Below are 17,141 nucleotides of genomic sequence, written 5' to 3' on the forward strand. Positions count from 1 at the left end.
CTATAAATTGCGAAAAGACTTTTCGATGGCGAACAGAGTGAGTCCTTCGAGATATATCCAAGAATGTTTCTCCAAAACACGTTTTATCGTCTCCAAGTGATGCTGCATTACCGAAGTCACATAAAGCACGATATTTTCTTCACAAGAGCTCAATATTCTTGCTATTTGCATATGGACATGCTGAGAGATAATGCTCTCATCAGCCCTTTCACCAAACAGGTTGATGTACAGAACGGTAGTAGTATTGCATCGCCATGTAGAAGTAATAGACATGAAATTGACACCATCAGTATCCCTCCGCCTGCTCACAAGAATTTGATCGCTACAACACATTATACGATCAATGTTGGACGTCACCAAATCATACGGCGTTCCTCTTATAACTATTCTGTTTCCAGGAAACATGACCGATGTGGTTTTCGGATCAAGAAAGAGATTCTTCATGAAATCTGAATCCGCTCTCTTCAAACAAGACGTTTCTCCCCTAGTAGAACACTGACCATACAGAGACTGCCTTGATGCCGAAAACGCCAAACGCTCCTGGGATGGAATTTATTTGAAAATGGCATATACATTTTTTAAAAGATAGAATACATAATTCGTACGATTTTCAACACTCTTTTCAGTGAATGGGTTAAAGCATCAGCTATTTTTTATCATATTTCTATCACGTGGTTAATGCGATTTTACTATTGGGTTATCCCGCATGTCATTTTTCGGTAATAAATCAAACATTGCCTTGTTATGCTGCGTATCTATTACTCTATATGGAAAGAAATTGTCACGTCTATCACATGTTTATTTAAGTAGAGAAGATCTACACAGATATAATATTAAAAAATCGACAAATCAATCATCAATTTAAAAAAAAAATAACACACAAGATATAGATTACATACCACAGGAAATCGAAACAAAAAAATATATCACCCACCACAGGAAAGATATTACACACAAGGGGAAAGATATCACACACCCCAGGAAAGATATCACCCACCACAGGAAAGATATTACACACCAGGGGAATGATATCACACACCACAGAAAAGATATTACACACCAGAGGACAGATATCACACACCAGGGGAAAGATATCATACACCAGGGGAAAGATATCACACACCACAGGAAAGATATTACACACCAACGGAGAGATATCACACACCAGAGGAAAGATATTACACACCACAGAAAAGATATCACACACCGGGGAAAGATATCACACCAGGGGAAAGATATCACACACCAGGGGAAAGATAACACACACCAGGGGAAAGATATCACACACCAGGGGAAAGATATCACACACCAGGGGAATGATATCACACACCAGGGGAAAGATATCACACACCAGGGGAAAGATATCACACACCAGGGGAAAGATATCACACACCAGGGGAAAGATCACACACCAGGGGAAAGATATCACACACCAGGGGAATGATATCACACACCAGGGGAATGATATCACACACCAGGGGAAATATATTACACATCAGAGGTAGAGGAAATGGATGAAACATTAATTCTCTCTTTTTTTACCAGAAAATACATTTGCGTTAGATTTTGATAAGTTGTCAAATTTCATATTATATGGAAACGGAGACCCATGTGTTAATCTTTGTGGATTTTAACACCAAAGAATTTTATGTTATCGTCAAAATGTATCATAGAGGTGACCTACCATTTTACACAAAAGCTGTACATTCTTCTCAATAAGACAGTTGTAGGTATTTTGTGACGATATTACGATCACACTTTTAGTAGCCGTTTTAGACAGATTCATCAAGCAATGCTCTTTCATCTCTGAAGTGATTCCTTGACCTTCATATCCCCTTTTCACTCTTCCAGACTGCATGGCAATGGTACGTCCATCATCAATTACAGCACCGAATAAGAAAGCGACCTACAATATCGTGAAATGGATGTGGCATTTTAGTCACAAATTACAGATAAAGTCTCAGCTCTTCATTCACTTTTCAGAGTTATGGCCCTTTGAATGAAAAAACGCACACAATAATCATCTTTATTCATATTTGAACAAATGTTCTTATTTTTTTTATTTCCATATATATCTATTTGGATGTTGGTCTGTTTAGACAGGCTATTGCCGAAGAATGCAAAAAAATTCTGAACGGTTTGGGGACTGGTCAGAATTTTGGAGCATGCAATAATGATCCTCTTATGGACAGTATGATGCATTGCAAACAAATCCTATTGCAATCAGCATTTTGCTTTGTACTGTTACTGCTATTAATAAACCATGACCCGTATTACTTAGGATACATTATCTTAGTTTGCTAGTGTTTTCCGTTCTAAGTCTGAGCTGCCAACCTCTAGTCATCTAAAATCTGACCAAAGGCCTTTAAAATGAAGGATGAATGGTGTGAGCTAAATGCATATAAAGGAATAAGACCTACTGTGTTCAATACGAAGATGTTCTATATTATGTATGAACATAATTTTGACTATTTACGATTCAAAAAATCAATTTTTAATCTTTTTAAATACTAATCAAATGTTAAGAAATACCAGGTGATCCTTACTATTTTTTCAGAATTTAATCATTATCAACATCAGGTTGGTGGTACGATATCAGGTGTCATGGCTACCTAAATGGGCGCTGTTCAAGTATGAATCTTCAAATTGTGGAATCATTAAATATTTAGTGGTATCATTAAATACGTATTGATATAAGTAAATGTTTAGTTACGTTTATTGATATCATTATTTCGAGTTATTGATATCAATAATTTGTGAAATCCCATTTTGTAGATAAATGCTAAACCGGCGCCATTTGATCGTACCAGACACGCTCGAAAGCTTTGAATTTTTACAAGTCATGCATGATATTTCATTCTTCCTGTATAAATTTAAAATAAACGTCAATGTCTGCAACTATCTTGGGATGTGGGTACCATGTGGTATGATCATTATACCACAGTAACACTACAGATAGAACACTGTATATTTCAATAATTCCCTTCTAGTATAACTCGACCAATAAATATCCATTCTTTTGTTTTATTTGATGACAAGAATTCGAGTAAATTTGATTTTTTTCTGGTTTTATAAATTTCAACTGTAAGTGAAAACAGTCAGATTTCTGGCAAAATGTTCAGTTGACACCTGCTTACCGTACCGAATGTATAGCTTGGCAGACACAAGAGTTGACAAGATAGTTATATCACATTTGAAGCTAAACAGACATTTACCAGAGACTGTTCTGTACTATGTATAGGCTAATGCTATCGAAAAGCTTCATAATTCTCTTACAATGACAGGTCTATGCATGTATGGCATTATGTAGGGAAAGTAAAAACCAACGGGTAAATCAGCCAGTTAAGCGTAATACAAGAAGTCTTCACTCCCATTTGTATCAATACAACATTTCACTGGTCCTAGTACATCAGTTTCTTGTTGGTCGTTAAACAATTTTGTACTAGTGATGAAATTCACTCCTCCATACAGTGCCTTAGTATTATTTGTATTTAACCACATTTTCTGATGATGATGATGATGATGATGATGATGATGATGATGATGATGACGATGATGATAATGATGATGATGATGGCGATGATGATGAGGAAGCCACAATATTAGAAACAAACTAAAGACTTTAAACATTAAATGTAAAAAAAAAATTTGGTAAATACTGTAATATCATATCTTTTTGTGGTGCTCAAATTTCATAGTTTTCCAAAATTACATTTTAGTTGGCACTTGATTTCACGGATAAATCTTGCTCACAATATCCATCAGTACTATGATCCAAGTCAGCTCTCTATCTGATTATCATTTCGGGGATTTAGATTACCCATAACTTCGACGAAAATAAATCCCCATGAGGATTAATGATTTTACAGTAGGGTTTTTATTGAATTGAATCACGGTATAATACTCCGCAGCTGCAATGGACGTGCTCTGACCACCCCTCGTTTGCCTTGGAATATCACAAACATGTGCCGATCGTAAAAACATATTAACAAAGAGTTTTGGGAGAAACAGTGACCTACATTACTGGAAATGTTTACCAGAATACAAAATCTAAAATATTTCAGTAAAATAAAGTTTAAAATTTACCAAATTGCTATCGATAAAACCACCGTATCCCGTGTTGTATTTCAGCAACTCGTGGTACGTCCCCGGAATGTAATCAAATCCTCTATTGATATCATCTCTTATGGACACAACTCCATCGTAATCATCTGCTGTGGTAGGCCGTATCCTTAGACATCCCTTTCGGTCCCCTCCGTGTAATGTACGTAAGGATATCACGAATGTCCTCGATAGTTGCGCCACGACTCTGCTGTAAGTAACACGCGATAGCATAGCCATTTCAGATTATCAACCAGTGAGACTTTGTACTTGGCAACCATGCATTAATTCAGGCAACGTACAGACATTTACAGTTTGTTTTATATGAAATCACAGGCGTGTCTGCATACGTATGTGTATATGGACTCACTTATTACATAATACAAAATACAAAAGGCTACCTATTTCAGGATGTTGTTGTATGACTCATAGCCAATGCATAATACAAATAGAAGTATATGTAATGGAAAACGAAAATAGACATTGTCATATGCAAGCTTGAAACGGTTGTATCTCTGCAAAACGCAACGAAGACAAAATTATTCCTACCACACCGATACGTGAGGAATGCTCAGTTACGATCAAATTCCCATACCGTTTTATAAATCAAGTTCTGGGAAGTTTGGAATTTCCTCTGTTTAAGAACTATCAAAATGCTACGGTCAGCCAACACCGTTTCACTTATTACATCATTCCAGTAACAATGTTACTGGTCCCTCAACCCCTCCATTTTACTCGCTCTTCTTAACCCTACCAAAATCACCCAACCAGGAATAATAAATTTTGGGTCGAATCCATTTGTCTCCAGGGAGCAATCTTCAGTCTCACTTATACTCCGTGTTTTCCTATTTCTGTAGGGTACCTTAACTGCTTCCATTTGTGAAGGGTACTTGAATCATCTTTATCTGTGTGTTTGCAGTTTTTTTTATCAATTGGACTAATTCAGCCCCGTACGTGCGACGCACGAGCTGGAAACAAAGCTTGATACAGTCTTATCTGGTGTTAGCTTTCGTGTTTGTTCACTGAACCATCCAGTCATAGAAGCCCTCTCTCTTCTCAGATGATACTTACCTTGTCTATTTTTGCACCACTCTCTTCCAGCCTGTACAACTGTAGTGTTGACTGACCAGAGCCATTGTTGATCAGTGAAGGGATGCTCACAATGCTCTTGCAAAAGCTCACTTGCTCTTTGGCTTGGTGAGCTTAACACTGGCACAACCTGTTGGGGAACCTTAATATGAACAAAAGACCCAGGATCACTTTGAAATGACTTTATTCACCTATTTACATAATATGAATAATTATTACAGATTATTTCAGATTTGATCGAAAGAAAAAGCTGCCTTATAATCTTAACACATTATTGGTGTGTTTGCACAGTAAATAATAGGATGTCTGTTATACATTAACACAAACATCTTAATAGCATACACCTGTTCAGGTGTATTCGTCATGCATAAACTAACACAAGCCATTCCATCTTGACACCAAGGCAACATCCTTGATACCTGGAGAACTATACCCATCATTACATACATACAGACATGAGGTGTTTATGATCAATGAGAAAGGGAACACATCAGGCTAGTGCACTATTGCGTCCTTCATTTTTTTATCACCGAATTGGCTTTTTATCTGATGATTTCACCCATGTGAGATTATTGCATATGTAATTACTGTACATTTAATATACCCTTAAGCCTTTTTCATTGGCTACGCCAGTCAGAAATCATTCTGAAGTCATATGGACAATGCCATGAATTGAAAGTGCCATAACACATTGGTTGCCCCCATTTGATTTTGTCTTCCATATTTTGATTTTAAAATCTGTCAAAACTTAACTTGATATGATATGAAAACTCATTTCTGATCCTACATGTAAGAAACAAGAGTAACTCCAATGTAGCATTAGAATGCACTATGCATTACTGGTAGTTTGAATTTTTCAATAAAGACAATAATTTTTTTGGTCTTGTGATAGTTTGAACCCTTTCCATTCTGGTTTCACTACAATTAACATCATTCCAACACATTGAGTGATTGTACATAGGTTTAACTATTGATAAGGATTCTGATGTCACTATAATCTTTACTGGCATTGATGGTACACACTGCTGTAAGAGGTTTGTAAATAACCGATTCCAACAGTTATGCACATACAAGTCACTTAATTAACATTGATTCAGTGTAATTTTCAAAATCTCTTGTCGCTGTTGCAAAAGAATGCTGACACATAACAAGTGATCGAAAGCATGCAATGACAGCATGAATATTGTCAAAGGGTTGATATTTCACTGTACATCTAAACATGATTTGACAGGCCAACAAGGTTTCTTCAACATGATGACTGACAAAATAAATCTAGCAGTTTTGCAGCAATTGATTTACATATAAATTATTATCATATTATAACTGACACATTAATTCTCTTAACTGGCACTTGTCTTAATGATAGAGTTTCCTGCCTTCCTCGCATGTTTTTAAACACTTTATTGTGATTTTGGATAATGTTGACTGAAAGTTTGAAGTTTATTTTCACCAAAATTATTTTGTGTAATTTTAACTGATTCTGACGGACCAGATGCTTACTCCTAGTATTTTAACTGTTATTTCTTCTATACAGGTGGGGGCCAAGTCCTTCATTTTTTTTTTTTTTTTTTAAATATTGTAGTTTTCAAATTAATTATCTGAAAACTTAACCCTTCAACTTGTGTTTCTAACTACAATTAATAAATCAGAAATATACAGCCTGAATATTTAGAATTTTACCGTTGAAATCACTAAATCAAATCCTTGACTAGGGTTTATGTGTTATTGAAATAGTCCCCAGAACAACTCAGGGGAAAGATCCTCTCTTAATTTTCATCAAACTTGCTATCATCACATCATTAAAACAAAGTACTCAGATTAATGCTGCGTGAATTTAAAGCATTTCTAAGTGTACTATTTCATTTTCCCCTTCCTAGATTGCTACATTTGAATGTTGACCACAGTACAAAATAACTTGACACACAATAACTTACACTGAATGATTCATGTAACCATTACAACACCAAAACACTTGGATACGAATCATACCAATCACATGTATGGGTCATGAATGAAACAATGATGAACTTCAACCGACACATAACTCTGCTCAGTAGCCACATTGTCAAGAATCTGTGCTAGACAAGACTTTCCATCACATTGATAACAAGTGTTCCATATCCTCACAATCTTTACGAGACAAGATCACAATTTGAGCATGTCAACTGTTGACCAATGTTTCTCGCTGTCCACCTTTCTAAAGATTGGAAAGCTAATCCACAATTCCGCTTTTATGCAACAATAAATATTATGAGCAGGCAGTGACTAAACTTTAAATGTTTTGAATCCTATCAGATATAACTGAATCTCTGCCGGCCAAAAGATCTGGCTGTAGATTCTGCAATAGGTTCACAGATATATAGTCACAATTTTCTCTGTAAAAAAGTTCTTGTGACTTAATTTTAAATTAATGTTTTGGAGGATTTCTAGTTCTCATGGCATAGGGTCCTTTGGATCCAGCTGCAGCTGCAGCAGCTGCTGCGGCAGCCTGTTGTTGTGGTGACTGTGTTACATTTACAAGCCCCTGAGCTGTGCCTTGTGGCAGAGCCTGCACAGCTGCTGCTGCGGCCTGTGCTGTTACTGCTCCAACTGGCAACAGAGTCTGCTGGGCAGCAACATTGGCTGTTGACTGTGGTATAGTGGTCACCTGAATCTGTGTTGTAGCCTGGGGACCTGATGGGGCTTCCTGCTGAACTGGGGCTGGTATCGTCTGTAATATAGTTGCTGTGAGGGCAGGTGACTGGCTAGATGGAGCCACTGTTACAGTGAGTGGCTGTGGAATGGCAGGTGTTGCAACAGTGGTATGTACCTGTTGTATAGTAGCCGGTGTGACCTGAATTTGTTGTATAGTCTGGGAAGTGGCTGTTGACTGAGAGATGGCTGCAATCTTTGCCTGTTGTGGAGCTACTGAATGGACCTGAACTGCCTGTCGGGGGTCTGTTGAGAGAGTAGACACCACAGTAGGTTTGGTGGCCTGTGATGATGCTGTTGCCAGACTAAGGGTAGCTACAGACATTTGTGGTGTTCCAGTCACGATTGTTGCATGGGTGACCGGATGGTGAGATGCGGCTGTGATGGTCTGGAGGTGACTGGACTGGGTGGCTGATGTACTTAAAACTTTCTGCACTAGTTGACCCTGTTGGCCTTGCGTCACTGTGGCAATGATGGTGGGGGGCTGTGAGGTTATTATCACGCCACTGCCTGGGTTTCGTTTCACCAGCTGTTGTAACTGGTAAGTGACATTTTGACCAGTGGATGGCTGCTGGATTATCTGCACAGCATTAAGGGGCACTGGTTTACCCACTTGTCCAAGGGCTACAACACAAGAGAAGTCATCACATTAATCTATGGCACATAACCATTTTTACATACTAACACTAGTCATTGTCCAACCGTAAATAATATGTTCTAAATACAGACTGCATAAGACATTATAATAATATCATCTAAGAGTAATGCAGTCGCCATGATTGAGATGTATACAGCAGACACAGTCATGGTTATATTCAGATGGTAATATACCTACATGTAATTTTAGATGGCTGCTGCAGAGGACGTTTCTGCTGACCTATCAGCTGCATCTGTTTCAGTTGTGCTGGCTGGAGTTGGTTAATGGTGGTGGCTTTAGCTTGAAAGCAAAAGTATACCAATCTTAACAGTGTAATGAAGAAAGTAATAGTATACCACTCTTAACAGTGTAATGCAGAAAGTAATAGTATACCACTCTTAACAGTGTTATGAAGAAAGTAATAGTATATCTTAACAGTGTAATGAAGAAAGCAATAGTATATCACTCTTAACAGAGTTAAGATATCAGTTAAGATAAGTTAAGACAATTAAGACATAATTTCTTGAAATCAACAATGATTTTGTAACTCAGTGAGAATGTGCAAACAGCAGAACATCAAGAGATTTCACATTAAATCAGTACAATCCTTCATTCTAACTTTTAATTGGTCAATGATAAATCTGCTTATCTAGCCCAGAAAATGACTTGATGACCCGTAAATGTTGTGAAATGTCAGTAACAAAAGTACAACCCCCAAAAGCAAATTTTAAATATATTGTGTAACACCAGCGTTAAGTTATCTGGGTTTTTCTTGTTTAAATTTCCATTAAATTGAACAGGATAACCCTACTGTGTTGAGTAATTTCTTTCAGCAAGGACAAGAGAATCAAAGTTTCTTGGCAGAAGAACTTACCCACTCCAGCCTTCTGTTGGGGAAGCTGTGTGATCTGAATGGGTGTTCCAGCAGCTGAAGTTTTTACAGCAGTGGTTAGTGTGGCAGGCTGTCCAACCTGATGGACTTGGGCCTGTATTATCTGGGTTGTAGGGATCTGTAAAATATATACCAATCATTGAAGTTATGTAGCACCATTTACATAGCCACTAATGTAGAACTGAATCTGTATACCTAACAAATATCAAGCTGAATCTAAATACCCCACCAATGTAGAACTGAACCTGTATACCTCACCAATGTAGAACTGAATCTGTATACCTCACCAATGTAGAACTGAATCTATATACCTCACCAATGTAGAACTGAACCTGTATACCTCACCAATGTAGAACTGAATCTATATACCTCACCAATGTAGAACTGAACCTGTATACCTCACCAATGTAGAACTGTAGAACTGAATCTATATACCTCACCAATGTAGAACTGAATCTGTATACCTCACCAATGTAGAACTGAATCTATATACCTCGCCAATGTAGAACTGAATCTATATACCTCACCAATGTAGAACTGAGCCTGTATACCTCACCAATGTAGAACTGAATCTATATACCTCACCAATGTAGAACTGAACCTGTATACCTCACCAATGTAGAACTGAATCTATATACCTCACCAATGTAGAACTGAACCTGTATACCTCACCAATGTAGAACTGAATCTATATACCTCGCCAATGTAGAACTGAACCTGTATACCTCACCAATGTAGAACTGAATCTATATACCTCACCAATGTAGAACTGAATCTATATACCTCGCCAATGTAGAACTGAATCTATATACCTCACCAATGTAGAACTGAATCTGTATACCTCACCAATGTAGAACTGAACCTGCATACCTCACCAATGTAGAACTGAATCTATATACCTCGCCAATGTAGAACTGAACCTGTATACCTCACCAATGTAGAACTGAGCCTGTATACCTCACCAATGTAGAACTGAACCTGTATACCTCACCAATGTAGAACTGAACCTGTATACCTCACCAATGTAGAACTGAATCTATATACCTCGCCAATGTAGAACTGAATCTATATACCTCACCAATGTAGAACTGAATCTGTATACCTCACCAATGTAGAACTGAACCTGCATACCTCACCAATGTAGAACTGAATCTATATACCTCACCAATGTACCTCACCAATGTAGTCACTGTATACCTCACCAATGTAGAACTGAATCTATATACCTCACCAATGTAGAACTGAATCTATATACCTCGCCAATGTAGAACTGAATCTATATACCTCACCAATGTAGAACTGAATCTGTATACCTCACCAATGTAGAACTGAACCTATATACCTCACCAATGTAGAATCTGTATACCTCACCAATGTAGAACTGAATCTATATACCTCACCAATGTAGAACTGAACCTGTATACCTCACCAATGTAGAACTGAATCTATATACCTCGCCAATGTAGAACTGAATCTATATACCTCACCAATGTAGAACTGAACCTGTATACCTCACCAATGTAGAACTGAATCTATATACCTCGCCAATGTAGAACTGAATCTATATACCTCGCCAATGTAGAACTGAACCTGTATACCTCACCAATGTAGAACTGAATCTATATACCTCACCAATGTAGAACTGAATCTATATACCTCGCCAATGTAGAACTGAGCCTGTATACCTCACCAATGTAGAACTGAATCTATATACCTCACCAATGTAGAACTGAACCTGTATACCTCACCAATGTAGAACTGAATCTATATACTCTATTTACCTCACCAATGTAGAACTGAATCTATATACCTCGCCAATGTAGAACTGAACCTGTATACCTCACCAATGTAGAACTGAATCTATATACCTCACCAATGTAGAACTGAATCTATATACCTCACCAATGTAGAACTGAATCTGTATACCTCACCAATGTAGAACTGAACCTGCATATACCAATGTAGAACCTCACCAATGTAGAACTGAACCTGTATACCTCACCAATGTAGAACTGAATCTATATACCTCACCAATGTAGAACTGAACCTGTATACCTCACCAATGTAGAACTGAATCTGTATACCTCACCAATGTAGAACTGAATCTATATACCTAGAACTGAACCTGTATACCTCTGAATCTATATACCTCACCAATGTAGAACTGAATCTATATACCTCACCAATGTAGAACTGAACCTGTATACCTCACCAATGTAGAACTGAATCTGTATACCTCACCAATGTAGAACTGAACCTGTATACCTCACCAATGTAGAACTGAATCTATATACCTCACCAATGTAGAACTGAATCTATATACCTCGCCAATGTAGAACTGAATCTGTATACCTCGCCAATGTAGAACTGAATCAATGTATATCTATATACCTCACCAATGTAGAACTGAATCTATATACCTCACCAATGTACTGAACTGAACCTGTATACCTCACCAATGTAGAACTGAATCTGTATACCTCACCAATGTAGAACTGAACCTGTATACCTCACCAATGTAGAACTGAATCTATATACCTCACCAATGTAGAACTGAATCTATATACCTCGCCAATGTAGAACTGAGCCTGTATACCTCACCAATCTATATACCTCACCAATGTAGAACTGAGCCAATGTAGAACTGAATCTATATACCTCACCAATGTAGAACTGAATCTATATACCTCACCAATGTAGAACTGAACCTGTATACCTCACCAATGTAGAACTGAATCTATATACCTCGCCAATGTAGAACTGAGCCTGTATACCTCACCAATGTAGAACTGAATCTATATACCTCACCAATGTAGAACTGAACCTGTATACCTCACCAATGTAGAACTGAATCTATATACCTCGCCAATGTAGAACTGAACCTGTATACCTCACCAATGTAGAACTGAATCTATATACCTCGCCAATGTAGAACTGAATCTGTATACCTCACCAATGTAGAACTGAATCTGTATACCTCACCAATGTAGAACTGTATACCTCACCAATGTAGAACTGAACCTGTATACCTCACCAATGTAGAACTGAACCTGTATACCTCACCAATGTAGAACTGAATCTATATACCTCGCCAATGTAGAACTGAACCTGTATACCTCACCAATGTAGAACTGAACCTGTATACCTCACCAATGTAGAACTGAAGCTGTATACCTCACCAATGTAGAACTGAATCTGTATACCTCTCCAATGTAGAACTGAATCTTTATACCTCACCAATGTAGAACTGAACCTGTATACCTCACCAATGTAGAACTGAACCTGTATACCTCACCAATGTGAACTGAAGACCTCACCAATGTAGAACTGAATCTGTATACCTCGCCAATGTAGAACTGAATCTGTATACCTCACCAATGTAGAACTGAATCTGTATACCTCGCCAATGTAGAACTGAACCTGTATACCTCACCAATGTAGAACTGAATCTGTATACCTCGCCAATGTAGAACTGAATCTGTATACCTCGCCAATGTAGAACTGAACCTGTATACCTCACCAATGTAGAACTGAACCTGTATACCTCACCAATGTAGAACTGAATCTATATACCTCACCAATGTAGAACTGAACCTGTATACCTCACCAATGTACTGAACTGTAATCTGTATACCTCACCAATGTAGAACTGAATCTATATACCTCACCAATGTAGAACTGAATCTGTATACCTCACCAATGTAGAACTGAATCTGTATACCTCACCAATGTAGAACTGAACCTGTATACCTCATCAATGTAGAACTGAATCTATATACCTCACCAATATAAAGCTGAAACTGTATACCTCACCAATGTAGAACTGAACCTGTATACCTCACCAATATAGAACTGAACCTGTATACCTCACCAATGTAAAAATGAATCTGTATACCTCACCAATGTAGAACTGAATCTATACACCTCACCAATGTAGAACTGAATCTATACACCTCACCAATGTAGAACTGAATCTATACACCTCACCAATGTAGAACTGAATCTATATACCTCACCAATATAAAGCTGAAACTGTATACCTCACCAATGTAGAACTGAACCTGTATACCTCACCAATATAGAACTGAACCTGTATACCTCACCAATGTAAAAATGAATCTGTATACCTCACCAATGTAGAACTGAATCTATACACCTCACCAATGTAGAACTGAATCTATACACCTCACCAATGTAGAACTGAATCTATACACCTCACCAATGTAGAACTGAACCTGTATACCTCACCAATATAGAACTGAACCTGTATACCTCGCCAATGTAGAACTGAACCTGTATACCTCACCAATGTAGAACTGAACCTGTATACCTCACCTATGTAGAACTGAATCTATATAACTCGCCAATGTAGAACTGAACCTGTATACCTCAACAATGTAGAACTGAACCTGTATACCTCGCCAATGTAGAACTGAACCTGTATACCTCACCAATGTAGAACTGAACCTGTATACCTCACCAATGTAGAACTGAATCTATATACCTCGCCAATGTAGAACTGAATCTATATACCTCACCAATATAAAGCTGAAACTGTATACTCCACTGATATAAAACTGAATCCGTATACCCCAGGATTGCAGTTTGGCAGCCATTTCCTTTCTGACAACTCTTGATAATAACTGGACATAACCATGAACCAAGGGGAGTATACATGAAAATACAAAGAAATATTCTACCTCTAACATTACTTAAAGATATAGCATTGACAAACTGTAAAATGATTAATTCCAAGTGATTTAATTGTTAAAATCCAAGATGACTGCTTTGTGGTCAATTTTTATTTTTCAGATCATTAGTTCCCTATTGCAGAACCATCATCTAAAACATCTAAGAAAAAGCAATACTAATCTTCAACTTTCAAAATTTTGTCAGCCATTTTAATTCATGATCAGTGCTAAAATTGAACACATATAAAATCTGAGGATGACTGAGGCAAAAAACTGACTAAAGGACCGACGTACAGACTGACGTATGGACTGAGGATGCTGGAAGAATAGTAATTTAAACAGTCCACCATCAGAAGATGGTGAGCTAAAAATATATATTTCAATATATTCAAGTGCAATGTCTACCTATGGACTATTTCAGGAAAAATATACAGGAGGACTCCAGATATAAAGCACTATTTGGTATGGGTTTTGGAGAAAATGTAACTTAATATCTGAGAATTACTGCAATTTGATATATGACAATAACTTCAAAAGTTTTTCCCAATAGTACTGAAAAAAAGGCATAAAATTTCATTAAATGATTATGAAATTTTATTTTCAATGATACTTATTTATGTAAAATTTGATGCAACTGTTTAATTTACATTTTGTTTTGGCTAACCTTGACAATGACAAGTCTTTCTGAGAAATTTTCCAAAACTATTCAACAAAGGTTACTAATACTTTTACATTGAATTAGAAGTTATAATGTAACAATTATAAATAGAAATCAATCAGTTTGCACTAATCAATCATAAAATATGAAATCTTCATTGATTCCCAACACTGTTTTTAAGGAGTCATATTTTTTACTCTTCTTGATGATAGAAAGAAATGGTGGAAAATATATTGTCTTGAACACAAAATGTTTCACATAATTCAATTTTTTCCAGAAATATTCAGATAGACCTGAAAATTCACAACCTTCATGGTAGTTAGCTTATAAGTGCCTTTGAGAAAATGCAGTGTGATTTTTATGGTACTATTAGATCAACTCATTTACTTTGTACAAGACCTTATTTGAACAATCTGGAGTGTTCAAATGAGGTAAATAATAGACTGGAACAGCCCTCATGATTTGACTACCTACCCCAGCTCCTTGTGTGGTAGCCAAGTGAATCTGCTGAAGCTGGGCACCAGCTTGCCCTTGGGCTACCACCTGCACCTGTGTTTTCTGAGGCAACTTCGGTTGGTGCAACAAGAGCTCCTGTGGGATCTGGCGTGCAAGAGAGGTGCCCATCTTCTGCTTGGGAACCTAAACCCACAAAACATTTGCATCTATATTTACTTAATCACTCATAATCATCAATCGTTCATATCGACCTTTATGATTCATATATATGATAGATATGATTGAACGTCTATGTTCATTTCTGTACTGCAGAAATTCTTCTACTGGTTTACATCTAACATGGGCACCTATCTGACAACTTCAGATAAACCTTACAAGATGCTCAATACAATAATCTGAAACTTTCGTATAACTTTTGTTCAAAACAGTCCAATACTAATTCAGCATGAAATATGCTGGAAATGCTTGAAAACCAAGGGATACATACCTGTGCCAAGCTTGTCACCAGCTGCTGAGCTATGACCTTGGGAGCTCCAACACCACGACCTTGTTGCTGAAGTTGCTTCAACCGCTGCTGGTTAAGCTGGTCTGGCTGTAAGAACAAAAATTATTAGTGATATATCCAAAGACATAGCATAGACAAGAATCTTTGTGCATCTGAAAATGAAAAAAATCTGAAGATCTGGAAACCTGTATATATGATGACGATGAGCTATGTTCCACATTAGTTTGAAATTTGAAAAAAATTTCATGTGTAAGACTGAATTTTTACAACAAATATTGAACTTGCACGGTGCTTAATTTTACTCTCCGCTACATCAAGTGAAATCCTTACATTCGCTGTTAGACGTAATTAAATTTGCTCTCAAAAATTTGGAGATGTGATACTCACCGTTAGGTTAAGTTTGCGTGGCTGCTGCTGTTGGAAAGCAGTTTGCCGCTGCTGGCGCTGAGAAAGAGCTATCAGCTGCTGTTGTGTCAAGGCCTTTGTCATAGTTGCTTGAACTGTACCTGTCATATTAAACAATATCTTATGTTCCCTCTCTTTAAGTGATATGAAAGATTCTCCTCCCCCATCCCCCCCTCGTCAAACTCAAAAATCTGCCACTCTTTTAAAATTTCTTTTCCATAAAATTCATTATTAAAACAATTCATTATTCAATATATCACCATTCAAGTAGAGAATATCCTAACTAAATTCACTTTATATAAAGGCATGTTGTTGTCTAAGACATCTCTGTTCAAAATTCTACTGTAGAATATGATGGAATTTTTTCTACCTGTTGGTAGAGTTGTTCCCTGTGTTGAAGCAATACGAGCCAGTTGGGTGGATGTCAGGGTTGGCACTGTTGTTTGGATCTGTGTGCGAGCGACCTGACCCGTTGTTGCTACGTGGGTCACCTGACCAGTCTGGCTGGTGATGGCAGTAATCTCCTGTATGGGGATGGTCAGTGGTCGCTGGGCACGAATCGTTGGGTTCAGTGTTCCAGTTACCGTCTACAGAAAAATATACACTAAGCATGAATGTTTTCAAACATTGATATCAAAAACAAAATTTCAAATAGGTTGTGTTTATTCTTTCAAATGATGTTAATTACTACATTTAAGTAGATCCCTTTCATATATAAAACATCAAATATATTTGGAATATATAGTCGGTGTCTTAAAATATAAGCTGAATTTTGGCGAGGGTGAAAAAAGACTTGTCCTGAGCCAAAATGCTGCTTATGTTTAAGACATGTCTTTTATTTATCCTGCAACATGTACCAACAAAACTTCAACAGCAAAGCTGTTCGATCTTTGTTTAAGCTGACGTTGACATTACGCTTGATTTTGCCTCATAATGTATGCCAAAATATTTACTCTGCACACAAATATAGTTTCCAACTTCTAAGGATATGACAGCGACTTTAGGAGTTTTTGTAA

General features: G+C 37.3%; 2 protein-coding genes across 3 annotated transcripts in view; both read right to left on the bottom strand.

The window, feature by feature from the left end:
• Positions 1-4,382, bottom strand: LOC132560589 (uncharacterized). The gene is made up of 3 exons (XM_060225250.1): positions 4,087-4,382; positions 1,685-1,906; positions 1-540 (listed from the first exon to the last, which is right to left on the bottom strand). Exons 1-3 carry the CDS (start codon positions 4,339-4,341, stop codon positions 1-3), a joined length of 1,017 nt encoding a protein of 338 aa, XP_060081233.1. The 5' UTR covers positions 4,342-4,382.
• A 975-nt stretch (positions 4,383-5,357) lies between these two features.
• LOC132560591 (helicase domino-like) overlaps positions 5,358-17,141 on the bottom strand; it is a 56,233-nt gene continuing 44,449 nt past the window's right edge. For both annotated transcript variants that reach the window (XM_060225252.1, XM_060225253.1), the window contains 7 exons: positions 16,496-16,712; positions 16,108-16,226; positions 15,703-15,807; positions 15,234-15,398; positions 9,393-9,528; positions 8,717-8,818; positions 5,358-8,505 (listed from right to left, as the gene is read on the bottom strand). In XM_060225252.1, the coding sequence (XP_060081235.1) occupies positions 7,598-8,505; positions 8,717-8,818; positions 9,393-9,528; positions 15,234-15,398; positions 15,703-15,807; positions 16,108-16,226; positions 16,496-16,712 (1,752 nt within the window). In that variant the 3' untranslated portion in view covers positions 5,358-7,597. The remainder of the gene's footprint in view (positions 8,506-8,716; positions 8,819-9,392; positions 9,529-15,233; positions 15,399-15,702; positions 15,808-16,107; positions 16,227-16,495; positions 16,713-17,141) is intronic.

This window comes from Ylistrum balloti, unplaced genomic scaffold (genome assembly GCF_031769215.1).
Source record: "Ylistrum balloti isolate Yb309-2 unplaced genomic scaffold, AGI_CSIRO_Ybal_v1 Utg371084, whole genome shotgun sequence".
NCBI classification, from domain to species: Eukaryota; Metazoa; Mollusca; class Bivalvia; order Pectinida; family Pectinidae; genus Ylistrum; species Ylistrum balloti.